General features: G+C 44.4%; 2 protein-coding genes across 25 annotated transcripts in view; both read right to left on the minus strand.

Annotated features, from left to right (window-relative positions):
• Positions 1-1,820: 1,820 nt before the first annotated feature.
• Positions 1,821-19,413, minus strand: PPIH (peptidylprolyl isomerase H). 4 transcript variants are annotated; one of them, XR_011503456.1, is made up of 11 exons: positions 19,242-19,372; positions 18,835-18,899; positions 18,513-18,536; positions 18,195-18,239; positions 17,925-17,967; positions 14,270-14,362; positions 10,532-10,619; positions 9,993-10,033; positions 9,108-9,197; positions 8,663-8,855; positions 8,087-8,153 (listed from the first exon to the last, which is right to left on the minus strand). XR_011503456.1 is itself a non-coding variant. In XM_014867303.3 (10 exons), exons 1-9 carry the CDS (start codon positions 19,305-19,307, stop codon positions 9,129-9,131), a joined length of 534 nt encoding a protein of 177 aa, XP_014722789.1. In that variant the 5' UTR covers positions 19,308-19,413; the 3' UTR covers positions 1,821-1,995; positions 9,108-9,128. The 4 variants fall into 4 exon arrangements, 3 of the variants coding, with proteins under 3 accessions (XP_014722789.1, XP_044626492.1, XP_044626493.1); XM_014867303.3 differs by lacking the exons at positions 8,087-8,153; positions 8,663-8,855 and adding an exon at positions 1,821-1,995 and having other exon boundaries at positions 19,242-19,413; XM_044770557.2 differs by lacking the exons at positions 8,087-8,153; positions 8,663-8,855 and adding an exon at positions 1,821-2,464.
• Positions 19,414-21,693: 2,280 nt separating this feature from the next.
• CCDC30 (coiled-coil domain containing 30) overlaps positions 21,694-26,285 on the minus strand; it is a 135,402-nt gene continuing 130,810 nt past the window's right edge. For all 21 annotated transcript variants that reach the window (XM_044770534.2, XM_044770530.2, XM_070510141.1 and 18 more), the window contains 2 exons: positions 22,408-22,475; positions 21,694-22,055 (listed from right to left, as the gene is read on the minus strand). In XM_044770534.2, coding sequence (XP_044626469.1) covers positions 21,857-22,055; positions 22,408-22,475 — 267 coding nt within the window. In that variant the 3' untranslated portion in view covers positions 21,694-21,856. The remainder of the gene's footprint in view (positions 22,056-22,407; positions 22,476-26,285) is intronic.

Below are 26,285 nucleotides of genomic sequence, written 5' to 3' on the forward strand. Positions count from 1 at the left end.
TGTAACGTTTGTCTTTAAAATGTTACTTAAAAGTATCATTACCTACTCATCCAATTACTTCACTAAGCTCTCTGCTCATGCTCAATGAGCGTGAAGATGAGCTATTTAAGAAATTAGTTTCCTTGTAGCCACCTCTGTACCACTGCAGTGATGGAACTGAGGCACTGGAGGATAAACTGTTCATGTCAAAATTCATCTCCTGTTCCAAGGCGGGAGCTCTCCACTCCACAGTCCTGCTAGTCCCCTGCCACCCTGAGAGCTCACGCTGCCCAGCTCGGTGACCAGAGTTCAGACAACTCCAGGGCCTACCTTTAAGTGATGGTGAAAGGCAAGGAGGTTCATTCCAAGAATCTCCTTTGCAAAATAACTTTCACCTTGTGCCCCATCTCTAACAGACTCTGCCCAAGAACATAGTTCCGTCTTCCTGGAAAGCCCTCCCCACCCTATCTCCTGGCCAATTCCAACCGAGCTGCCAATACTCACCTCAGATGTTACTTCTTCCTCTCACCTGGTCTCTCCACTCTACTCCCATAGCATCTTCTACATACCACTATCATTCAGGCAACAAATATTTATCGGGGACTTACCAGGTTGGTACTGGATGCTTAGCTCTTCTAGGTGCTGGGGACACAGCAGGAAAAAAAAAAATTTCCTGCCCTCATAAGGGCTCACATTCTAATACCACATTGAATCGAAACTGTGCCTATCTCCTGTCACAAGCATGGACCACATCTTACTCATCATTGCAGCTCCAGTAACCACGATAGAGACTGGCATGGAATACAGGTGCCAAGTGTAACTGAATTCAATTAAATGGCCCATCCAAGAACATCAGCTCAGGACCCTAGCTGCTCCTCCTCCTTCCTATCTTTATAATTCCACCCTGTCTAGTTACTTGAAGATCTCTCCTCCAGTAGATCAGTCCTTTCTTCACTGTCCCCTGAACCTGGTTTGCTTAGCTATAGAGAGTTGCAATTACCTATATTGTAGGGCCCTTGTATATGTTACCATCTCCCTTTCCCCCAGTACACTGAAATGGCACTGTAACCGGGTCCATTCTGTCATATAACTTAGCTCTCTGCTCCCTCTGCTGCAGTAGCCTGCTGCCAGTAGTTATGAGTCATCCCTGTCCGTGAGTCAGGAAAAGAAAGTAGAAATAGGATAACACAGAAATGGCCTCATGAAAAAAACACCAGGGAACTCTCTTTACCTCTTAAACATTATACTCAGTGGGATCACTTTATGTTGGGCTATTTCCTTTCAAAACAAGCATTTTCCCCAAGGCATGTTACTGTTTACAAGTTCCCTTCATTTACACTCTTATTTGACTCTTCCAACAATGCTATGAAGTAGACAGGTACTATTATCCCCATTTTATAGATGAGGAAACTGGGGCTCTGAAAGGGGAAGTGAACTTCTCAAGACCCCAACTGTTTAAAATGACCCCAGATTCACACCAAGATTTTTAACTAAACTATTCCCACTGCATCATGAGCAAGACACATTCTACCAAATGGTCTCACAATATCCCAAGTTAGTGACCCTTTTCCCCCAGGCTCCAGAACCAACCAAACTGACCCTAATGGGAACATCCTTGGAATAAACAGTGTACTATGACCCCGGGGCTTCTACTTCTTTGCCCAATCAGCTGCACCTGAGAGAGGACTGCTACAACTGCTTCAAACCTGAGGCATCACCAATACATAGCAGGGCCTGGCTCTGGTCTGTGCCGGCCTCCAGGGAGAACCAGTCCTCCCAGCCGAAGCTAAGGTGTGAGGAGATGGGGCTATCATTACAACCATTTAAAAATAACACACATACAAAAACAAAAAACAAACTTTATTTACAGTTGAAAACTTAAACAGAAAATCTTGTGTTTTGTATCTGTGATACTTCGAGTCTCTGGATCAAATAGGGCAGCAGCAGGCACAGAAGTAAACACAGGGGCCAATCCAGATTATCTTACTCAAGAGCATCACTCAGAGAAGGGAAGGCCTACAATGGCAGAGACGGGGAAGTCAGTGAGAGATGGAAGAGATAATTAGTTCAGAGGAACTAGAAGGGGACAGTCCTGGAGAGACAACACTCCTGCTATCCTCTACCCTCCTGATCTTCTTTTCCCAAAAGAGCAGAGTCAGTCTGATTCTTGCCACAGGCCAGACTTTTAGTTGCCCACAGCAAAGCTGAGGTATATGACACAAGAACCAAGAAGAAAGAAACTAACATTTATGGCTAAGCATATTGTCTCATTTATTCTTTACCCTTCACAACTCTGTGTAGTGTACAGTATCTGTAATTATGCAAAGGAGAAAATCAGGGTCCCGAGGGACTTAATGGCTTGACAATGATGGGACTTCCTGGTCTGTTTGGCTCCAAGGTATGGGTGCTTTTTGCCAGACCTTAAGAGGGTTCTCCATGGAGCTCTAGAACAAAGAGCAATCCTTCTTCCTTGCAGGTTTTGATCCTAGGGTTACAGAGAAGGGAAAGTCCACACCCTCTGTTTATGGCCTTGGAGTCAGCTGTACTAAAAGAACAGGGTGAGTACACTCAGATACTGCTGTCCCCCTCCCCGCAAATGTGGCCACACCCTTCCTCCAGAGGACAGTGCGTCCTAGTGTCATACTGCAGGCTCAGACAGAAGCTTAACCCTGGGCCCTCAAGCAGAATGTATAAAAACATATACATGCACTTTATAAGATGCATGGTCCAGGACTTAAGCTCACAGACCAGGCACTGTGACAGTCAGCATGGTCCCTGCCTCAAGGAGTTCTCGGTCTAGAGAAAACCAGACCCACACATTTGTGACACACTGTTAGATGCTCTAATAGAGAGATGAACCAAGTTCTGTGGGAGCACCCAGGAGGGACTGCTAACTGTGCCTAGACCTGGGAGGAGGAGATAGAGGGACTGGGAAATGATTCAAAACTGATGTTTGCCACATGCTCCTCAGAGAGGCTGGGAGGGAACCAGGACTAATTAAAGCTATATATATACAGTATGTATTTCTGTTATAAGATACATGCTCAATGGAGAGAATTCAAGCATATACAAGACAATATAAACCGAAAAGAAAGTCTCTTTGCAATCTCTACTCCACAGAGGTAACCATTATTAACAGTTGGCTATACAGCACTACAGTAATTTCTAAAATAGTTATTGAAAATAAATAATATCGTGCTTACATAACATACCACATCTTGACTTTGTCACTTGATTTACCTTGGAGATCTTGCCAGCACAGACAGATCTACTTCATTCTTTTTAAGGCCATATAGTATTCCACTGACACGATGTACCTCCATGTGTAAGACCTGGTTACACCACCAGGAGCTTTGCCTTTGTACTAGATTGTACTGGAATGAAGCCAGACATTCTCCCCCACCACCTCCCTTTCTGGCTTGCATGGCTTCCGAGTTTGAGGGCAGGGAACAAACAGTGTCACACGCCCAGCAGGCACGCAAATGTTTGCTGCCAAATCTCGGTGGAACCTCTTTCCTCTTGCCTGGACTGCTGCACTGGACACCTCACTGGCCTCCAAACCCTCCTCCACATTGCTGCCAGAATCATCTTCTGAATAAGAAAATTCCATCACAATATTCTCTTGCTCCAAGTCCTTCAGTGGCTCCTACCTGCCTGGTTCTTTTTCGAGGGCGAGGCCCCCTTTCGAGAATCCCAGGAGCACAATGGACTCTCGCCCCAGGGCGGGAAATGGACATACTGCCTGAGGCCCATGCCTAACCTCAAGATAACATATAGGGGCCGGCTCCGTGGCCGAGTGGTTAAGTTCGCGCGCTTCGCTGCGGCGGCCCAGGGTTCGGATCCTGGGCGCGGACATGGCACCGCTCATCAGGCCACGTTGAGGCCGGCGTCCCACATCCCACAACTAGAAGGACAGGCGACTAAGATATACAACTGTGTGCGGGGGGTGGGGGGGCGGTTTGGGGAGATAAAGCAGGAAAAAAAAAAAAAAGAAAAAAAGATTGGCAACAGTTGTTAGCCCAGGTGCCAATGCTTAAAAAACAAAAAAAAGATAACATATGAACTCCTCAGCCTGCACTGCTTCTCACACCTGGCCCTGGCCCCCTCCAGCCTCACCTCTTACCTGTTGCTTTTCATACCCTCTTGCTTTGGCCATATGGGATTATTTGCAGTTTCCTTTACAATTCCTGCTGTTTCTTCCTTTTGTGCCTTTGCTCGTGCTGTTCTGTCTGGAATGCCCTCCCCACTTTTAGCCACCTACTAAGTTTTATTCTTTCTACTCAGCTGAAGCATCCTCTCTCCTGCAGTCTTCCCAAACCACACCAGGCTGACACAGGAAATCAGGCTTTCCTTGCTTTGTCCAAAAACCTCCAGTCCAGTGCTTTATGGTACTGTAGCTGTCAGTTTCCCCCAAAGACTGAGTTCTTCGAAGGCAGAAACTGGGCTTTTCCAATTTGTAGCCTCATACGCAGCATGGGACCTATCTTAATTACTAGTGCTTAGTTGTGGAATGAATGAAAGACGGGCCCACGTGCCACCAACATATCTTTCATAATCTTCCTCTACAGGAACGTATCACATCTACAGGTGATCCCAGAACAGGGGACAGTGTTTCCTAAACCTCAGTCATTCCAATAGCACCTTCACAACTGTTAACAGATCCACCATCCAGGCACAATTTTTAACCTAATCACTATTTGAACTTCAATAATGCCTCACTGTAAGCTATAACAACTGTAAAATTATGTGTTGTTATTTATTTGCTCTTAAGATGAAAACGTTAAAATAAAAGATATTCATCCCAGCACCACCTAAGGCTGGAAATCCTTATTGAGGGTTTGATTTCTGAGGGTGGCGATCATCAACCCTCCCCTACTCACCCACTAGCAAAGGTCATGTAAACCTGTGCCCTCCCATGAAAGCCCCTCTTCTCAGACTGCAGCCCAAGCAGAACAGATGCCACAGGGGCCGTTTGACCTTCCAGAGGCCCTCTAGTCCAGGACTGTCCAGTAGTCAGTCCTTTCTGTGATGGTGGAAATGTTCTACATCTGTGCTGTCCAATATGGTAGCTTCCAGCCACATGTGACAATTGAACACTTGAAATGTGGCTGGTTACCTACACTTCTCTAATAGGAAGCATCTCAGATGCTTCTTGCAAACGGCATCTTAGGTCCTACCTCAAACTCACTCAAACTCTCCAGGGGAGGGATCTCAGAATTAGCAGGTTTAACAAGTGTCCCAGGTGATTCTTATCTTCAGGGAAATTTGGGAAACAATGAACAAAAGAAAGCTCTTGTCTACTTGAGACAGGTACCAGGTTTGGGGATCACAGAGAGGAGCAGCAATTCAGACTAGCGGGGCTGCCAGAGCTCTTCAAAGAGGCTCTCAAAGAGACTTTCAAAAGAGAGGTTCCACCAGCCCCCGGGTGGTTGTAGGTAGCAAAGAATCCAGTTCAGACTATGGCAGGAGAATCCTAAGGGCCAAGGTATATTTACCTACGCCTAACCAAATTCATCCTAAAAAACTTTCATAGGACCCACTGAGATAAAAACAAGGTTTCTACATCTAGAGCTGTAGAAATAACTCGTCTTCACTAAAACCGAAGTCAGGACCTAAGGCAAAACACAAAAGAGTTAGGGAAGAAAGTGCTTCATAGGGAGGTACAGTTGATCAAGTGACCCCACCGGTGTTCTGTCTCCTTCCTGTTTCTTATGTTTCCAGTGCCTAGGAACGAGGCCTCAAATGCATGATCAGGTGGGTTCTTGATTGAATGCAGTAGATTCCTGCTGGACCAGTGCCACCAAGAGATGATCTGCTCCTGGGTCTTTTCCGATTGGAATATGGCAGGTTCTCAATTAAAAGACAGCCTGTGTTATTCTCTCTAGCCTTGCCACTCAAAGTCAGCATCAGCATCACCTTCCAGCTGGTTAGAAATGCAGAATCTCAGGCCCCAAATCCAGACCCACTGAATCAGAACCTGCATTTTAACACCTTCTCCTGGTGATTCACATGCACATTATTGTTTGAGAACTACTGCCCAATAGGGCTTGAAAACATCTTCTGTAGTGGCCGTCAACCATTGTTCTGCCCCAAACAACCTGAGGGATCTGAAATGCTCCTATAAGAATTAGAGATGCTTGTAACTTTATAGGTGGGAAGAAAAATGATGACAAATTCTCCTGCTCCCCAGAGGAATGAATCTACTCTTTTCCTTACTTCCTCCCAAATCACAGTACTCAGAAACCCAAAGTGGGGCACCCATCTGTGGAACCCCTTGAGGTCAGACTGCCATCTAGATTCCCTAAGACCTTAAAACCTATGATAGAGATTTTTGGTAAAGTTAAACGAGGTAATTCAAGTAAAGTTCTTAGCTTAATATTTGAGCACAAGAAACATTCAATAAATAAGTGCTTATAGTATATTGTCCCTATGTATTAGCTATGAGAGATTCAATTCTGAGTAAGTCAGTGTTTGGAGAGTAATTGGAGGTACCACATGTGGCTCTTTAAATTTAATTAAAATTAAATAAAAAATTCTGTCCTTTAGTCACCAGCCACATTTCAAGTGTTCAACTGTCACATGTGGCTGGAAGCTACCATATTGGACAGCACAGATGTAGAACATTTCCACCATCACAGAAAGGACTGACTACTGGACAGTCCTGGACTAGAGGGCCTCTGGAAGGTCAAACGGCCCCTGTGGCATCTGTTCTGCTTGGGCTGCAGTCTGAGAAGAGGGGCTTTCATGGGAGGGCACAGGTTTACATGACCTTTGCTAGTGGGTGAGTAGGGGAGGGTTGATGATCGCCAGCCTCAGAAATCAAACCCTCAATAAGGATTTCCAGTAACTTTCTGTAAGGAAAGAAAAACACAGAACAGAGGCCCCAAACAAAAAATTTCTAAACTTCATTCTTTTTTATTATCTTCTGTCCTCTGGTAGTGATGAGTGGTCAATCTTTAGAAGGAAAAGGACGCATGAGCTCAACTTTAGTTACAGCAAAGAAGTGAGTGAGAGAGGGAGGAGAGCAGGTCGCCCCAGGGGCCTCCAGTCCTGGCAGAAAGGAAAGCTCAGGGTGTCAACTCGGCCTGACATGGGACCATCTGGCTGGACGAGAGAAAGGGCCATGTGCAACTTCCAGCACACACTTGTGCATTCCTGCCTCAGCATTTGCTCACACCAGTTCCCTGCCTAAAATGCCTGACATTCTCCCTCTCAATTAACTCATGTATTAAATTTACACTGAACGCCTATAAGTGCCAGATGCCGTGAACACGAAGTCAGTCACAGATAGAGGTATGTACAGTCATTAAAATGGTCTGGTATTTGACTAGCTCTCCATTTGGAAAAAAAGACAGAGTACAGAAAAATAAATTCTAGACAATTTTGTAAGTATACAAATAAACTATAGAAATATTAGAAAAATACAGAAGGCATTATGATCTGAGGTAGTAAGGACCTTCTTAAACATGACAACACAAAAGTCATAAGGGAAAAGACTGATAATTTTGACCTCATCAAAATTTAAAACTTCTGTTCAACAAAGGATATCACCAAAGTTAAGATAAGCAACACACTGCCAATTTTTAAAAAAATATATATTCTGGAGAATATAGTCACAAGGTATAAAGCAACTGACACTCAGTGTGTAACTATTCAAATCATTACAAACGTCACATATCAGTTTTTTAAAAAATGTGAGGTCATTTTACATGAATAGAGGAAGGAAAGTCTTCAAGACATAATGCAAAATGGGAGAAAAAATGATGACTAATATAGTATGATGCCATTCAGGAAAAACAAAACCTCCCCAAAAGAGAGGCAAAGAGAAGCCCTGACAGCCATACATCAAACCAATAAAGAAGTTACCTGTGGACAGAGGGGAGGGAAGGGGGAGCAAGGGGGCGACTTTAACTGTTTTGTCTGAAAATTTTCACCAGATTATATTATGTTACTTTTGTAATCAAAAATAAACTAGCAAATGAAATATGTGAACCTTGTTTACAGCACTTTAAGAGCTGTAATGGTTACTTTGTGGACAACTGGGGAAGTCTGAACGTGTTTATTAGATAATATCGTGTTTATTAGATAATATCGTGGTGGTTATGTAGGATGTTTTTATTTTTAGGAGTCGCTTGCTGAAGTATTTAGGGGTAAAGTGTCAAGAAGTCTTCAACCTTCAAATGGGGAAGGGACAGAGGGAAGGAAAGCAGCAGGGAGGGAGGAAGGAGAGCAGGAGAGAGGGGGCGAAGGGATGGAATGGGAGGAGAGGGAAGAAGGGAAAGAAAAAAACATGTCAAAGTAAAATGATAAAACAAGAAGTTAATCATTGGTGAATCTAGGTGAAAGATATATGTGGGTTTAATGTACTATGCTTCAAACTTTTATGCAGGTTTGGGGGGAAAAAAAAAAGGCAGGCAGGCAAAACACCACCCCCCTCCCTCACCTAGCTGGAAGAGATCAATTTTTCCCTTGAATTCATAACGGTTAACACTGTCACTTATATTACTAGTGATCACTCTGAGAACGTGTCATATTTCCCATAAGCTCCTGAAAAGCACAGGCCTCTCTCAGTTCTTTGCCCCCGTCTCTGTGCCTCGAGTGATGCACAGCACAGAACCAGCAGTGGCAAACGTGCGCAGGAAGGGAGTCTACGCAGGTTGAGAAATGTGTCACATGCACCTACCAGGCTGGCAAATACAAAGTCACGACCTGAATGGCAGCATCCGTTCTGACGAGAGGCTGACAGGTGTGTCTCCTGGCTGCCCAAGCTGGTCCCAGCAGGAAGTCCCCAGGGCTGGAGGGGACTACTGCGTGGACTTGCAGTCCGAGAATGCTGTCAGAAACTCCTGATGGTTTTCAGGTGGCTACTGTGTAAACTACAAAATGGCAGAAAGTAAAGGGCCCTAATCACCCTTTTTCTTTTGATCCTTGGGATGACTTTAGGAAATAAGTATTATCCCCATCTGACAGATGAAGAAACAGGCTCAGAGAAGGGAACTGACTTCTCCAAAGTCACAAAGAGACGGAATGGGCTCAATCCCATGACTTCAAGTTGAAAGTTCTTTCCACTACACCGTGCTGCCTTCTCTGGGGTCTGACTCTGAACTAGGAGAGAAAGACACGCTTACCTGATCCGGTCTCGCGCTGGACTACATCTCCCCACACTGTGAGATCACCACAGGCAGCTTGGGCTTATTGTTGGGGCCTGTGGGAACATTCTAGGAGAGAAAGCACCATGGAGATTCATCCACTCAGACACACACTCACCGAACATCTACTAATGCCTGCCGGCCCCTGTGCTAAGGACTGAGGACTCAGACTGATGTGACAACAGTCCATGTCCTAGCAGACAGGTAAAGCACATAAGACAGATCAAAGAGAAAATGCACAACACTTAAAAATATCAAAACTGCGATGTGTAACAATGTAATGCGTTATAAGAAAGAGCGCATACAGGAGGCAACTAATCTGCTGCTTAGAGGTCAGGGAAGGAGTCACAGAACAGGATTGCTTGAGCTGGGCCTGCCAAGATGAATGGGCCACCAAGAGGAAAAGAAAGGAGAAGAGCATTCCGGGCAGAGGAAAAAGCACGAGCCAAGGCTCAGGGGCCGAAGGAGCAAGAAGTGGGACGTGGGTGGCAGTTAGAGAAGAGCTAGCAGCCTGATGCTACTGGAAGGTGGAGGAGATAGTGGCAAAAGGGGCCGTGGAGAGGCAGACAGGGACTCGGTCACGAAGGATCCTCAGTGCCATGCAGAGTGGGATTTTATCAGGTAGGTGAAGGGGCCACCAGAGGCCACGCCTCAGTGTGTCCTAGAGAGCCTGACTTGCAGGCAAGGAAAACGTGGGAGGCATGTGGTCTCTCCTCCCTTTTCCTGAGGGAGGCCATGTCACTGGAGGCAAAGAAGACTGGGCCTAACAAACTGGAGCCCGCTCATGGTTCTCTGGCGCCTGGACACTAGTCAGGTAGTACTAGACCACATGGCTGCAAAAGAGAAAATGAAAACAGGACTCACCTCAATCTTTCTCATCACCAGAAGTCCATCAATGATTTTCCCTGCGGGAAGAGTATGAACTGGACTTTACCACTCTCATTTGCAGAGCATTTTCTAACTTCCAATGCCCAATCTTAGTCATCATCCCATTTGATCCTTGTACCAATGTCAGGAAATTCAGATTCAGTGGAAGTGAAATGACTTGCCCAAGGTCACAGGTAGTAAACAGCAGAGTTAGGGCTCAAACCCAGGGCTGAGAGATTGCAAAGCCCCACTGTACCACGGGCCTTTGTGAAGAATTTCTTCAGTGCTACCATCCAGGTTTCCCCCAGACATACTTATTACCCAGGTGGTTACACACTACATCACATGGCCCCTTCGTCCTTTCCTCCAGTTCTCTAACCACACACGCTCCCCACCTCCCACCACGTTCACCATCCCTACTGTTACCCAGTTACGTCAGTTGAGCACTCTTGGTATGAGAGTTCTGGGACTGGCTCCTCTGGATGTCCCACTCCAGGTGAAGGGGGCCTGGACTGTGGGACAGGAGCAGGACTCACCAAACACTACGTGCTTCCCATCCAGCCAATCACACTTAGAGCAGGTGATGAAGAACTGGCAGCCATTTGTGCTGGGACCACTGTTGGCCTGATGGAAACCAAATACACGTGCAGTGAGTTTTCTTGGTCATGCTAGCTGGAGGGCAAGATTCCCGAAAGATTCCTCCATGCTTTCTTCCAGCGAACCTTACTGAGCATCTATCATGAGCCAGGGCCTAAGCTACAATCTAAGGGCACAGAGATGAACAGGACACACAATCTCTGCCCTCATGGAGCTGGATCCTTGAATAAACATACATCTCTCCTACAATGTGAATTTTTATGAGAACAATTGTTGATGGGGCCTGCTTTGCTGTATTTAGCCCAATACTGTTTATAACTGGATTACAGTTAGAAATTAGCTACCGGCTGAGCAAAAGCCTGTTGCCTATGCCATAAGCTGTTTTGTCTGAATAGCTTTGCACTGTATCCTAATAATGGCAGTTAAAAACATTTAAGAAGGTGAGGGCCGGCCCAGTGGTGCAGTGGTTAAGTGTGCATGTTCCACTTGGGCGGCCCAGGGTTCACTGATTCAGATCCCTGGTGCGGACGTGGCGCCGCTTGGCAAGCCATGCTGTGGCAGGTATCCCACATATAAAGTAGAGGAAGATGGGCATGGACGTTAGCTCAGGACCGGTCTTCCTCAACAAAGAGAGGAGAATTGGCAGCAGTTAGCTCAGGGCTAATCTTCCTCAAAAAAAAAAAATTTAAGAAGGTGAAAGCAGTTGCTATGCTAGCACTACGCTAGAAAAAAAGGACTAATTCAATCAATGTTTTCTTTTTATAGCTACACCTCAAACCCTTTATTGTTGAATTTTACAGGAAAAAAGTATTTTTTTAATAGAAAATCTGAAACTCTCTAGCTATATGCCTTCCCTTTTCCTCCCTTGAAACTGTTTTCACATCATTAAATAATGCACTATAAAAACAGGCTATAATGCCAATGCAGTGATACTTTGTAAAAAGGCGTTTGATTTTCATACAAAGTATACTTCTGTACATTATCCACTGATACCCCAAACCACTTTAAAATGCTGAAATTAGACATTCGTGCATCAGCAAACCCAAGTCAGTTTCACCAGCAGTGCCTCACAATAGTGTCTGTGGAACTATGTGAATATTTTGTTGTATACTTCCCTTGTTTTAGGGAAAAAATGGGTAGAAAATGGAAAACTAAAAGTACTAGTCCTATTAAAACCACAGGTCTCATAAAATTAATACCACTGAGGCAAAACTGGAAATTATTAGATAGGTCACTAGCCTTAATTGGATGCTTAATAGATTTAAATTGACTGAGTCTGTGTTCAACTGTGAAGGAATAAAAACATGTATGAAATACTTTAAAGATATTGTCAGGAGGTAAGCTCTAATTAGAGATTTTATGTTATACTTTAGAAACTCCCTATGTAAGGTGAAGCTGTTTTTGGTTTTTGTACATTTCTTCAGGAACATTTCAGATATGAAAGTAAGGGACTGCCTGAGCCGGTCAGAGTGGGCCTATGCTTTGGAACAAGGGATAGACCTCCCAAGGGTCCCAATTCCTTTCTTCCTCTTATCCTTCCTCCATCCCTCCTTCCCTTCCTTCCTTCCTATCTTGCTGCTCAATGTATAAACATTTATTAGCAAGCAGGCAGGAAAACAGTCATATAACGTGTTTTTATAGTTCAGGAGACACTCCCTGTCCTTAGGCACTCATTTATTCATTCTTCCAGGCAGTAGAGCTTACTGGTTTAGAGAATAAGCTCTGGAGCCCTGGAGACAGATAACTTAGCTTGAATCCTAGCTCCACAACTTGCTGTGTGACCTTAGTTTAGTCACATAACCTCTCTGTGCCTCCGTTTCCTCATTTGTACCTATCCCAAAGGGATGTTGGATTAAAATGAATTAACGCAGATAAGGTGCTCGTTGAGTAAGTGCTCAATAAATGTTAGCCATGGTTCTGGTTATCTTTCAGTCACTCATCAGCATCTGCTCAGCTCCTTTCTGGGTCCAGTAGTAAGGCCTGGAGGTCAATGAGACCCAGTGCCTGCCCTCGAGGAACTCATGATTTAGTGGAGGATAGAAGCAAAAACAATTGTTACAAGATATGTGACAGCACAACTCAACCAGGGTCGGCCTGAAGGAGGGGAGACCAAGGCTTTCTTCGGTGTCACTGACTCCTCCACAGATGCTAACACAGTGGCATGCACTAGAGGGGTTTCACTCCTCGGGGCGAAGATCCGCGCCCACCTAAGCTGCTCCACACCCTCTGCCGGCACTCGCCCCGCCTGGCTTTCCGCAAAGGGGCTTGCACACCGCTTGCTGTGCTCGCCTCGCCCACTGCTGAGGCAGCCTCCGAACGGGCTCCTCCACCCCAGCGCTCAGTCCCATCTGCCACTCACGCTGTGGCCAAAAACATGAAGTTGATCAACTCTGCTTAAGAAAGTGGATGGCTCTCCGTAACCTATGACACAACGTCCACACACCTCAGCCTTATTCTGGCATTTGAAGCCCTTTAGGAGCTAGAGCCACCTGCCTCTCCAGTTGTCTCTCCTGGCCATTCCCTCCCCCACTCACATCTTACGTTTTCATCACCCCCATCACCCTCTGTTCCTTCTATGCCACCCTGCTATTCCATGGTCACATACTTCTGCATGGGCTGTTGCTCAACTTGAAATGTCATTTGGTAGAGAACTCCTTCAAGAACTCCGATGTCCCCTCTGCTGTGAAGCCCTGCCTGGCTCCTGGCAGCAATTATCCTCATTCTTCGGGGCCTTCAGAATACTTGTACATACTGAGGTGCCCTCACCCGCATACACTGATGGCATGAGTTACACAAGTACTGGGTGTGTCATTTTGCACATGTGATTCCCCCATTGGATGTTAAGTGTCAGGAGGGCAGGGATCAGGTCTGTATCCTGATGCCTTCTCATGAGGCCTGAAACAGTGTGGGTGTCAACAAATCTTTACTTGATGAACGCCTGAGCAGATGACTGGAAGAGTGGGCAAGCAGGACAGAGAATGTGCATGTAAATGTTGGGTCTCGGGGAGTGGGAGTTGGGGCACTGACAGAGGGAAATGGGTGAATGGGGGAGGGAGGGAGAGGGTTGGAGAGTGACAGGGAGGCAAGCGGGGAGGGGTAAGGGAAAATGAGTGAGGGGAGAATAAGGGGAAGTGAAGAGGGAGTGAGCACGGAGGAGAGTGAGCAGGGGTGGGGAGGTGAGGGGGTTTAAGTGAGGCAGGTGGGGGGACCGTGAAAGGGAGACATGTGAGTGGGGTTATAAATGGGGGGGGGGTTGGTGAGCAAGGAGTGGTAAGGAGGAAAAGGAGGTGACCAGCCAGAAGGCAGTGTGAGTGAATGGGCGCTGTGTGAGCCCTGGTGAGTGGAGTGACGAGCGAGTGAACAGTGGGGCTTGAAAGCACAACCAGCTAAATTCTGAGCAGCAAGGCTGAAAGCCTAGCCACATGTCCTGGCTCAAACAAAGGTAAGAAAGCACACATTGGAGTTCGATTCTGGTTCCAAAGCCTGCTGGTGGGCTCAGCCCAACAAAATCAAACCAGACTGAGGAAGGAGGTGGGCATGGCAGAGGTGAGCCTTGGGCCAAGCAAGAGAAGGACAGCGTTTGCTTCCATCCCAAGAGATAGCACTGGGCCTCAGGAGGGGCTCAAATACCAGCTGGCTATAAATCCAACCCAAAACCTTCATTGGACTTCACTTACCATGGAAAGCAGGCCTGGAGCTGAGTGTCTAAGTTTAAAATTTTCATCTGCAAATGGCCCCCGGTAAATACTGGCGACTCCAGTACCATCTCCCTGAGCAGAGAGAAGAGAAGTGTTAGTAACTTGCGAGTGCTCGGCGCCCTGAAGCCCAGGGCAAGGATGCTGCTGCACCGAAAGCCTGGCTTCTAAAGCTGCTTTTACTCTTACAGGTCACGTTGGGAGCCACACCTCTTTGACCCTGTCCTGCAATCACAGCAAACCCCAAGCAAGGCACCTGCAGCCCACAAAATGGCCAGGGCATCTCACAAATTGGGTAAAACAGGTCACAGCTGGGCCTCTAGAAAGACAGGTTAAGACACAGGCAGAGTAGGGAACAATGGTAAAGTCATCATATACATAATGCTTGCCATTCCCAAACACTCTTAGACCTGCAGTCCTAGCAAAGCACCCACTTACTGCTTACTGCGCGACTCCCCCAAACTATGCGGGTGAGTGGGCTCTTGGAAGTCTAGTCTGTACAACATGAGGCCACCCTCCTGGCCAAAGGTGACTGGTCCAGGGAGAGGGCCTAACTCATGTAGGGCCAACCAGACTTCCTTTTCTGGGAATCATGAAGCAGGACAGATGTTCGCTTTGAGGTTGAACTTGTATCATGTAAACCTGGAAGCTGGAGCTGAAAACCTTCCACAGGTGGACTGGAGAACACAAAGAGGATGCAACACACGTGCGCAGAGAGCACTAGAGGAACAGAGAGAAAGGACTACCTTGGTTCTATGTTGCTTTCCAGTTCCTAGTTCTACTTCTCACTTTGGGTTCCATGAAACACCTTATCATAGATCCCCAATTTCTGCTTAAACTAGCTTTCTTTGCATTATCTCTTTGCTTTTCCAACAACCCTGTGGAATAAGCATTATCATCTTCCCCATTTTTCATTTATTACCTAACTTAAGTTAGGGTAATAAAGCAATTTGACAAAGGCCATATCTGCAGGAGCTTAAAGAGAATCCCTGGGGTTGAAGGGGGCCAAAGACCAACTTCTCCCAGCCAGAGAGTAAAAAAGAACACGTGGTGCATGTCAGAAAGGGAAAACACTGACCTAGTGCAGAATCAAAGATCCCTTATGGGCCGGCCTGGTGGCGCAGCGGTTAAGTGCGCACATTCCACTTCGGTGGCCCGGGGTTCGCCGGTTCAGATCCCGGGTGTGGACATGGCACCGCTTGGCAACAGCCATGCTGTGGTAGGCGTCCCACATATAAAGTAGAGGAAGATGGGCATGGATGTTAGTTCAGGGCCAGTCTTCCTCAGCAAAAAGAGGATGATGATTGGTGGCAGATGTTAGCTCAGGGTTAATCTTCCTCAAAAAAAAGATCATTTTTTAGGGAAAAGGCTACCAAAGGGGATTAACATAAGCCAGGGAAGGAACACTGTCCAATCAAACCTTTATTTGACTAAAAATTATCAATAAAACCAAGCTCTGCATAGTGGAAAGACCTGGATCTGAGATCCAGATCTATCACTTATGAGCTGGGGAAGTCCCTTCCTATCTCTGAGCCTGTTTCCTCACCTATCAAGTGAGGATGGAATCACCTACTCTTTACACGTTGTCACGAAGATCCAGTTAGACAGTGTCTGAGAAAAGTACTGTGGAATCAGTATGGCACTGTAGAAATGTGAGCTATTCTAGCTTTAACTCCACAGACAGACAGACGGAAGAGAAAACAAGTTCACTTCCAATTTCCCGATAAACCTAGGAGATAAATCAGTTACTCCATCATTCTCTAAAAACCACACTATCTATTGCTCTCCAGAAGCCAGAGTAAGGAAAATGACAAAATTAATTTTCAAAGGAAACAACAGAAAGTAACTTATATCTTCAACGGTAGTGGAGTGATCACATAAATTCATTGTCTATTCCTAATGGAATATTAGGTACTATTGGAAAGGATGTTTTGGAAGACGACTTAATGACAAGAAATGTAGACAACTGTTAAGTACAAAAAAATTAAAACATATGTATGATCTTAAGTCTGTTAAAAATTATATTCGACACACACACCTACGCAACAAGGAAAGTGGCAGCTGTAAACTAAAACGCCAAGAGTATAATTCCTTGAGAGGCAAAATTCCTTGAAAGAGGATTTATTTTCTTTTTAGCACTTTTCTTTTGCAACCAGAAAAAAACAAAAATCAAAACAAACAAACATTCTTGGTCCAACTTTAGAAGGTCTCAAATCCTGCTTCTTCTGCCTCTTGCTCATTCTATTTTTTCTTCCCTAAGGGCAGCTCTGAGCAATTGCTTCTCTCTGAAACTCAGCCTTCTGGCTGATCACTACTGTCTAACCCTGGGGCTATCAGCAAGTGATTGGACATGCCTGGCAATGACTAGTAAGAAGTTGGTTTTGTCCCTGCTGAGACAATATGGCAATACAGGAGCCTCCGGGAAGAAAGGAAAGAAGGCAAAGAAAGCTTCTCAGCCCTTCGTACCACCTAACAAAAACGTGTATGGTCACTCCAAGCCCTATGACCATCAACTGTGTGCAAACTTAAATGCCTATGGAGCAGGTGACAGAAATAAGGGAAGCAGGTCGTGGGGACTGTGGTGAAATGGCAAGGACATACTGTCTAAAGGGAGCAGTTACTTGATTCCAACCAACTGTCGCTGCATGAGAAACACACCCCTATTTTCCATTTTCTAGAGGAAAAACAAAACTCCAGAATTTTTTGGTGAAATTTCCCAGTTTTACAACATCATATAGGTGAAACAAAACATCTAAAAGCCTGATTTGGCCTAATATCTGCCAGTTTGTAACCTTACCTATGTAGGAAAGAGAGAGGTCTTTAAAAACTCCTAAGAGTCCAACTAAATAAACATACACACGAAGGGGAAAGAACGTCTCCCAGATCCAAGAAAACAGCACCATGACCAACCAAATGATAATAAGAAAGGCTATGCAGAGAAGCGGGTGGGTAGGGACAAAAGAGTTAGAAAAGAACCAAATGTGGTTTAGAAGGCACTCTCCAAGATTGGGGGCGGGGGGGAGGCTGGACATGGGGGACACATACAGTCCAGCTACAAGAAACTCATCCTTAGTAGAGAAGGACTAAGCCACTGGGCTTCCCCAGAGAACAGAGAAAACATCCCTCCAGAGCTATCGCCTCTCTTGCTCTGATTCTTGCCCACTAATTCACTTCTGATTAAAAACTCAGCTTTCCAGGCACTGTGATACCAGAAGTGGAAGGGAAAATGGCGCATAAGCATTTAGCTCTCTGGAAAGGAACTTAGCATTTAGAAAAAACAAATTGCATCTGATTTCTAGCTAAGTTTCATGTGACTAATTAATCTGAATGTGTCATGGATCATCTAAAGGTACGCTGGGAAAGTTGAGTTTCTGGCTGCAAAAGGCTGAAATTTGGAACTTAGCGATTCATTCAAAGTGCCGATGCCTATCATTTAGTGGTACAGTGAGCAGTAGCCAGCAACTCTAAATGACATTCCCTTCCCCATACCCTCCCCTCATCTAACTTGGCTATTATTCTCAAGCCTTAAGACTGCGTCCCTGTAGTAAAAATAGTTTTTACTATTGCTGTAGCAGCAGCAATAAGAACAACAAACAAACAAACCTATAGGTCTTTGATGGAAAGAAACAGTACTTACATTAACAAAATCTCCACCCTGAATCATGAAATCCTTTATGACCCTGAAACAGAGAACAAAGGATCCTGAAAGAAGATTCTTTGGTTTAGAAAAACATTCACTTAGTCATCGTAGTTTAAATTAACAGTGATTTCAAAATACAATGTATATCACTTCGGGTTTTAATAAATCTTCAAATCATTATCGTATGGTTTTATTTTCCTCTACAGAGTCTAATCCCCCAAGGAAGTCATTCTAAAAGCCCGCACGATGGTTTGCCAAAGGCCTTACCTGTGGAAGGTGCTCCCTTTGTATCCTATCGGAACCCCATCTTTTCTATAACCAAAAAGAAAGAGACTTGGAATGATGACAGGTAATCATAGGCCTTTCCAGTCTACCACACACTGGAGCCCAAGGGACTCTCCTAAAGATGGTGGGGAGAAGAGATACAGGCGGCAAATGAACTGAGGATGGACCCTTGAGGTATTACCTTCTATCACTGTCATCAGCAATCATTCCAGGCCTGCCAGTAGTTACCCAATACCCGCACTGCGGCCCCAGGACACCCCTCAGGAGCAAGCAGAGAAGTCAACCACGTCTGAGACTGACCTGAATTCTCCAGTGCAGAACTGCCTGAAAGGGAAAAGAGTGAACGATTCAGTCCCATGACATCACAGTTGCCAGCGCCCCTAATCTCCGGAGGGGAGGACAGACATTGGCGCCAGCAAGCCCACCAACCAGCCAGTCAGCGTCCAGACATACAGATTAACAAGATAAACTGACAAGGGAACAGTCAAAACCGTGACATACAGGGTGGTACCCAGAGGAATCAGGTCTCAAGGGCAGTGAGCGGACGGAGGGCAGACGATTCCACAGACAGGGGCCCAGCTTCTGGTTCCGTTAATCCGGCAGAGCTAGAGCATCTCCTTACCTAAAATTCTCGGCCGTTTTAGGCACAACGTCTGCAAAGAGCTCGATCTTCATGCGGCCAACTTCCTGCAACCAGCGGGAGACAGTCAGAAGGCCCAGTCCGAGACCGGGAAGGCCACACCAACACAGAGCGCGGCACCCGAAGGGCTGACCTTCCCTCCCCAACGCCGCTTGGTCTCTTCCACGCCGCCTCCATGGCCCATCCGGTCGTTCCGCCCAGTTCCTCCGCCAGCCGAGCGCAGGGATGGGCGCGACTCCTCCTCCTCCCTTCCTCCCGCCCCGCAGGTCGACAGGCTGTGGTCCAATTTCACTTCCTGGCTTCCCCACTCCGCCTCCCTCGGTGGATGAGATCTGCCTGCCTGGCCCCGAGCAGTTTCCCTTCGGCGCAGGGCTAGGCCCATGCCTCACCTGGCCGCCAATGCTGACATCAAAGAACACCACGGGATTGACGGGGCTTGAATTTGCCACCGCCATCGCTCCGACCCGGAAGCAGAAGACAGGAGCTCGGGCTTCCGGTGAACTTAAGCCCCGCTCTGCGGGTTTCTTCCTCGACGTAGGCGCAGAGAAAGAGCTGACCGAGGCCCCGCCCCCGGAAGCCCCGCTCCGCCCCGCTCCCCCCCCGCGGAGCGCTCTCTGCCTCCCACGCCGGAAAGGGGCGATGCGTGGGTGGCGTGGGCTTCTCACCCTGCAAAGACGTCCGCAAGCTGTTAGCTCTCTTGACTCTCCCGGGGGGCTAGGATGGGGAGAGGCAGGTGGAGGACAGAGGGCAGAAGAAAGGCTGGGCATTTTTTTTTGCTCAGGGTTAACTGGCATCCCGCTCCTGGGCTACACTAAATTATTCTCGCTCAGGCCAGGGGGTTTGGACTGAGCTATCTCCATGGTCCTTATCAGCCCTTGCAGCTAAGGCCTCCGAACCATCCCACATGCCTGCCCACTGGTCTGTGAGCCCCACAAAGGCACGAACTGTGTTTATCCTCAGCACTTAGAACAGCCTGGCATACAAGGCTTGCTCAGTCAATATGCAACCCTTTCCAGAAGTCAGGATACTAGAATTTTAGTTCCAGTTCTGCCACAAGCTTCCACTTTTGTCACCTCCACTTCATTTTCTTCAGAGCAGCTAGAGCTTTTAAAATAAATTTGCTTATAAATCACTCCTGGCTTCCCCTATTTAAGTAAAATCCAGTTCCTTACATAGGAAGGCCTACATTATGTTGTCACCCACCACCTACCTGTCCTCATCCTGTGTCACCTGCCCTCAGGTACTCTGCCCTCTGGCGTCTCTGTTCCTCGAGGTCACGGAGATGGATATTCTTAGGGCCTTGGTGCCAACTGTTAATTGTCTTTAATACTCTTCTAGATCTTAATAGGGGTGGGGAGTGCTCCTTATAGTTCAGGTCTCAGCTCAGATGTCACACAGACTGGGAACATTGCACCCAATCTAAAGTAGCCCTCTGTTCCTCTTTCAGGTACATCACTGGTTTATTTTCTTCATGCCACTCAACATCCAAAATTATATTGTCTGTCCCCACCTTACCTCCTGCCACACATGCATAAATCCGGCAAACTAATAGCACTCCATGAAAGCAGATACTCTCCCTGTCTGTCTTCACAGGCGTAGCTACAGTGCCTACTATTGAATAACACATAGTAAGGACTCTGGATTCAATGAACTGAGTGAGAGAAGGTGACCTTGGGCGAGGCGTGCAGTCAGATCATGTATTCCATATCATAGCTATTATTTCCTACATCCTTTGGTCATCCTTTCTAATTCAGTGGTCTGAGGAAGCAAGCGTTACACATAAAAATTCAGTTTGTCTCAACTTCAGGGGTCTTTTTTTTTTTTTTTAATCTCTGGTTACTTTCTCTCTCCCGTTGGTCTCCCTATCGCCAATTGAAGATGAAGGAAGAGGAAGAGAATAAGGAGGGAAAAGGAGGAAGGGGAGGATGTAGCAGCAGGACTCACCCTTCAGTTTAGTTTTGTAACAACTATTTTAGAATAAATTTTTAAAATTGATAATATCCAATATTGATGAGTTTTGGAAAAACTTGTATACTCATAAACTGCTAGTGAAAATAAATGATGATATCTAGCATTTATTAAGCAGTTACTAAGTGCTAAATACACGCTTCATTTCATTTGGTCCTCATGACCCCAAGGGATAGGAACTATTATTGTTCCCATTTTCTGGATCAAGAAATTGAGGCCTAAAGAGGTTGAATAACTTGACTATGGAAACAGTATGCACGACTTTTTTTTTAAAGTAATTCAATAAATGACATACCAAAACTATATAACATCTATATCCTTTGACCCAATCTTGTGAATTTGTTTTCTAGGATAATTCAAGAGAAGAAAAGAGCTACATTCACAAAGACTTTCACCACAGCATAATCTTAAATAGTGAAAAAGTAGAAACAAGTTAAATGTCAACAAGAAAATTTATACAACATCAACATGATAGAATATCAGGTGGCTATGAAACAATAGTTATGAAGACTATTGAAATATGAGAAAATGTTTTATGGTATATTAAATTAAAAATCAGACTATGAAAATGAATATGTAGTATGATAACCATTTAAAATTCATGCATTTGAATCAGAACTGGAAGGAAATAACTCTAAAATGAAAATAGTTTTGTTAAGAATGTGGGATTATAGGAAGTGTTGTTTTTCCTTTTTAAAGTATTTGTTTTATTTTACTTTTAAAAAATAAATAAGAACCTACTCACAATAATGGTAAAGTATGCTGAATTAGCCATATATGTGTTCTGCTGAGCAGAAACCTAATTAAGCCATTGAACTTGTTATGACATTGATCAATACAAGGCATTTGAGGATATCAAACAAACTTGAGAAATCCACTTTTAGAACTGGTTTAATGAATTTATCAGCAGTTTTGCAGACTCCTGGTTGATGCCCAGTGGGGATCTGTGATGACTCTTCTCCATGTCACGTTCCACCTTCACATCCAAGCTGTCAGCTAGCAGCTTTGATCAGTCTAGTTTTAGAAACCACTGATTTTATAGTTCTGACTTTTGGTCCTGTTCTTGCATGCATCGTCTCTCTTTCAGAGAAGCCACGTTTATGGGTCCAGCTTTGGAATTCTGTGAACATGAAAGAGGCTCGAGAGCCTTGGGGTTTGCCATGGCTTCTTCTGACTCGTGCTCTTCAGTCTCCTGAAGACTTCCAACTGACTCTACCAAACCTGTTTCTGAAAAACTAAGAAAGGCCACATGTGAGGACTTCGTGCAGAAAGGATCTTGTGCTAGCACTTTGAGGTTACAGGGATAAGGCATCAAAAGGACTTCAGTTTTTTAAAACTGTCACACACAAGGAAAACCAAATAAAATTTACTTTAAAGTTATTTTTATGGATTATTTTCTACCTTAAGTCAGGATTCTGTCAGATGCAGGGGTGAAACAGTGGTGAGGGGAGAAGGAATTAGGAGAGGATTTAAATACTAAATATAGAGAAAATTACCCCAAAATGCTATGCTTCCTCAAGCCAGCAACTCAGGACTAGTTAGGCAGCCATGACTCAGGCATGCAGATGATTTCTTGACTTTACTAACCTGGAGTTTGGTAAGGGCAAGATTTTGTTCAATGCTTCAAATTCAGGGATGTCACTAATTGTTGTTTCCTAAAAAGAAAGATGAATATTAAAAATTATAATGATACGCTATTGGCAATATGATCCTAGAACTTATGCTTTATATATATTTTTGGTTAAAAATGTAATCTCCTCACCTCATGCCTGCTATAATGGCTATCAAGAAAAAGATAATAAATAACAAATGCTGGCGAGGATGTGGAGGAAAGGGAACTCTTGTGCACTGTTGGTGGAATGTGAACTAGTGCAGCCACTATGTAAAATAGTATGGAGGTTCCTCAAAAAATTAAAAATAGAACTATCATATGATTCAGCAATTGCACTTCTGGATGTTTATCCAAAGAGAATGAAATCACTGTCCTGAAGATAGCTGCGCCTCATGTTCACTGCAGCATTATTTGCAACAGCCAAGATATGGAAGCCACTTAAGTGTCCATCAATGGATGAATGGATAAAGAAATTGTGGAATACACAGTGGAATATTATTCAGCCATAAAAAAGAATGAAATCTTGCCATTTGTGACAACATGGATGGACCTTGAGGGCATATGCTAAGTGAAGTAAGTCAGACAGAGAAAGACAAATACTGTATGATCTCACTTATATGTAGAATCTAGAAAAAACCAAACTCATAGAAACAGAGACGAGATTGGTGATTGCCAGAGGCAGGGGGTGATGTGGGGGGTGGGGGAATTAGGTGAAGGTGGTCAAAAGGTACAAACTTCCAGTTATGAGATAAATAAGTTCTGGGGATGTAATCTACAACACAATGATTATAGTTAACAACACTGTATTGTGTATTTGAAAGTTGCTAAGAGAGTAGATCTTAGAAGTTCTCATCACAAGGGAGAAAAATTATAACTATGTGAGGTGACAGATGTTAACTAATCTTATTGTGGTAACTGTTTTGCAATATATACATATATCAAATCATTACATTGTACACCTTAAACTTATACAATGTTGTATGTCAATCATATCTCAACAAAACTGGAACAAAATGTAACCCCTTAATACCTATAGAATATTTTGTCATTATAAATGTCATACTTTTTATATTAGTGCTTTTACTACTAACTTGCTTTTTATATCTACTTTCCTACATGAATTACCTCATATTAGTTGATATAATCATTCTATTCTATTTATTTAGGAAAATTTTTGCTTAATACTCTGGTAAACATTTTCTGTCCACTTAAATAATGGGGCGGGGGGGGGGGAAGGATATGTTTTGAGTTTCATGACTTTAAAAACAAAATAGTCTTTCTCAGAAAAACAGATCAACACAGACCAAATTTTACGTACAATTACGGGGGTTTACGATTCCCCTGAACTTGGACCTCAGTTTAACCTTTGATATAGACCAACCAGTTTCTGTGAGAAATTCTTAGTTGTCCTGAAAGAAGTGAGAAGCTTATATAAGGAGGAGAGAGAGCTATAACGTGTTGGGAACTTTACTGGACTGGGAGTTAGGAGACCAAGGCTTGAATTCTGGCTCTACCAGTTAGACTCTGGCAACCCGTTCACCTCTCTGACTCTTGTCTCCTACATCTAAAATGTAAGCATAACAATTAATGCCTAATCTTCCAGGGTTGTTGTGAAAATTAAATAACATAATCATACCTAACCTATAGGAGGAACTCAAGAATTGTTCCATATAAGAACAAGTGATATATATGCACTGAGAGAAAGGAGCTGTCATTTATTGAATGCCAACTACTTGCCAACCAATATACTAGGTAACTTATGTGCATTATTCTACTTTATCCTCAATGACCATCTTTGTAAAAAAAAATATATATATATATATACTCACACACATATTTATTTACTCTCATAATAGCTTTATGGAGATACAATACACATACCATACAGTTCACTCATTTAAAGTGCATAATTCAACGGTTTTTAGTATATCCAGAGTTGAACAATCATTATCACAATCAATTTCAGAGCACTTTCATCGCCCTCAAAATAAACCCAATACCTTTTAACTACAACCCACTATTCCTCAAGCCCTCAGCCCTTGGCAACTACTAATCTACTTTGTATGTCTATGGATTTGCCTATTTGGACATTTTATATATACGGAATCATACAATATGTGGTCTTTTGTGACTGGCTTCTTTTTTACTTCACATAAAATTTTTAAAGTTCATCTATGTTATAGAATGGATCAATAGTTCATCCCTTTTTATGGCTGAATAATATTCCATTGTATGGATATACCACATTTTATTTATCTGCTCATCATTTGATAGACATTTGGGTTGTTTATACCTCTTGGCTATTATGAATAATGCTGCTATGAACATTCATGTACAGATTTTTGTGTGGAACAGCCATCTTTTAGTGTCATTACTTCATTTTCCCAAATGAGGGACCTGGGAGGTAAATCAGGTCTCCCTTCTTCACACAATCAGTAAAATGCTGAGCTGGGATTTGACACATAAGGTGAAATGAGAAAACCTATCAAGGACACAAAGCCAGATTTTGAGAGCGAAGGGTTCAGGACAAGCTTTATGAAAGAGGAGGCATTTAGATTGAATTCTATGGGACAGTAGGAAGCAGCCAAGAGAAAATCTGGGGGAGGGAAGTCATGGGAGAAGGCAACAGAGGGAGCTGATGGCACGTAGGATTGAGGGACCTGGACAGGGTGGAGCACAGAGTGGAGAAGGGAGCCAAAGAGAGATGAGATGGGTAAGATTGACTGAGGCCAGGTCATGGAGAATATGAAGACCATGGCAGAAAATTTGGGTTTTATCCTTTAGACTGTGGGAAGTCATTGCATGGTTTTAAGTCATATGCTCACACTGTATCTTCTTCCTCTTTTTTTTTTTTAAAGATTTTATTTTTCCTTTTTCTCCCCAAAGCCCCCCTGGTACATAGTTGTGTATTTTTTTAGTTGTGGGTCCTTCTAGTTGTGGCATGTGGGACGACACCTCAGCATGGCCTGATGAGCTGTGCCATGCCCGTGCCCAGGATCCGAACCGGTGAAAACCTCGGCCGCTGAAGTAGAGCGCGCAAACTTAACCACTCGGCCATGGGGCCAGCCCCGCTCACACTGTATCTTCTAAAGACACCTCTGGCTATAGGCCATAAGAACAACAGGAAGCCAGGAAGATAGAGGAGGGAAGATGGGATGTGTCTTTCTAAGTAAGAGAAATACATGATATAGAGGGGGGAAACTTCAGAGCTTTTGGGGAAACAGTGAGTATATTAGTTTCATTTGATCAGGCTTGTTTGATGTCAGAAAGATATTTGGAATAAGGAAAGCTCCTGTGTGGCTTCAGTGCTTCTGGCCTAGATATCAACAACTCCTGAAGCCTTCCCTAACCACCACTCCTCTTGCTTCCATAGCATTCTGGGCCCACTGCTATTCAAGAACTTATCACAATGCATGGGAGTTGCCAGTTATATGACTGTCATTCTCACTAGGCTTGAGTTCTGTGAGGGCAAACACTATCTCTTGTTCATCATCATATCCAAACCATATGGAGAACAATATGAGGCCTGGCACACTGTATATGCTCAATAAATATTTGTTGAATGAATGACTTGATCTTATAGACAAAGGAAGTGTCTGTGACTCTTTGAGATGAAGTACTGTGAAATCAAGCAGTGCTTCATGGAGATTAGTTTAGATGAATGGGCAGGACAGAAGAGGAGGAAACACTGAGAGGAGATGAGCTAAGAAGTTGTTGCCGTACCCCAGATGTTAAATGCTTGGGACACAGTGGGTAACAAGATGGACATTGTTCCTGCTCTCACGGAGTTTATAATCCAAGAGGGAAGAGAGACGGAATTACAATACAGGAAGCAATATGCCTATTACAAGGC

This window comes from Equus asinus, chromosome 5 (assembly GCF_041296235.1).
Source record: "Equus asinus isolate D_3611 breed Donkey chromosome 5, EquAss-T2T_v2, whole genome shotgun sequence".
In the NCBI taxonomy this organism is placed as follows: Eukaryota; Metazoa; Chordata; class Mammalia; order Perissodactyla; family Equidae; genus Equus; species Equus asinus.

Excerpts from the sequence above, each read along its gene's own strand:
- PPIH (XM_014867303.3), bottom strand. The coding sequence starts at position 19,307 with ATGGCGGTGGCAAATTCAAGCCCCGTCAATCCCGTGGTGTTCTTTGAT. Across the intron at positions 18,900-19,241 it reads ATGTCAGCATTGGCGGCCAG|GAAGTTGGCCGCATGAAGAT; the intron begins GTGAGGCATGGG and ends CGCTGGTTGCAG. Across the intron at positions 18,240-18,512 it reads TTCTGCACTGGAGAATTCAG|AAAAGATGGGGTTCCGATAG; the intron begins GTCAGTCTCAGA and ends TTTTGGTTATAG.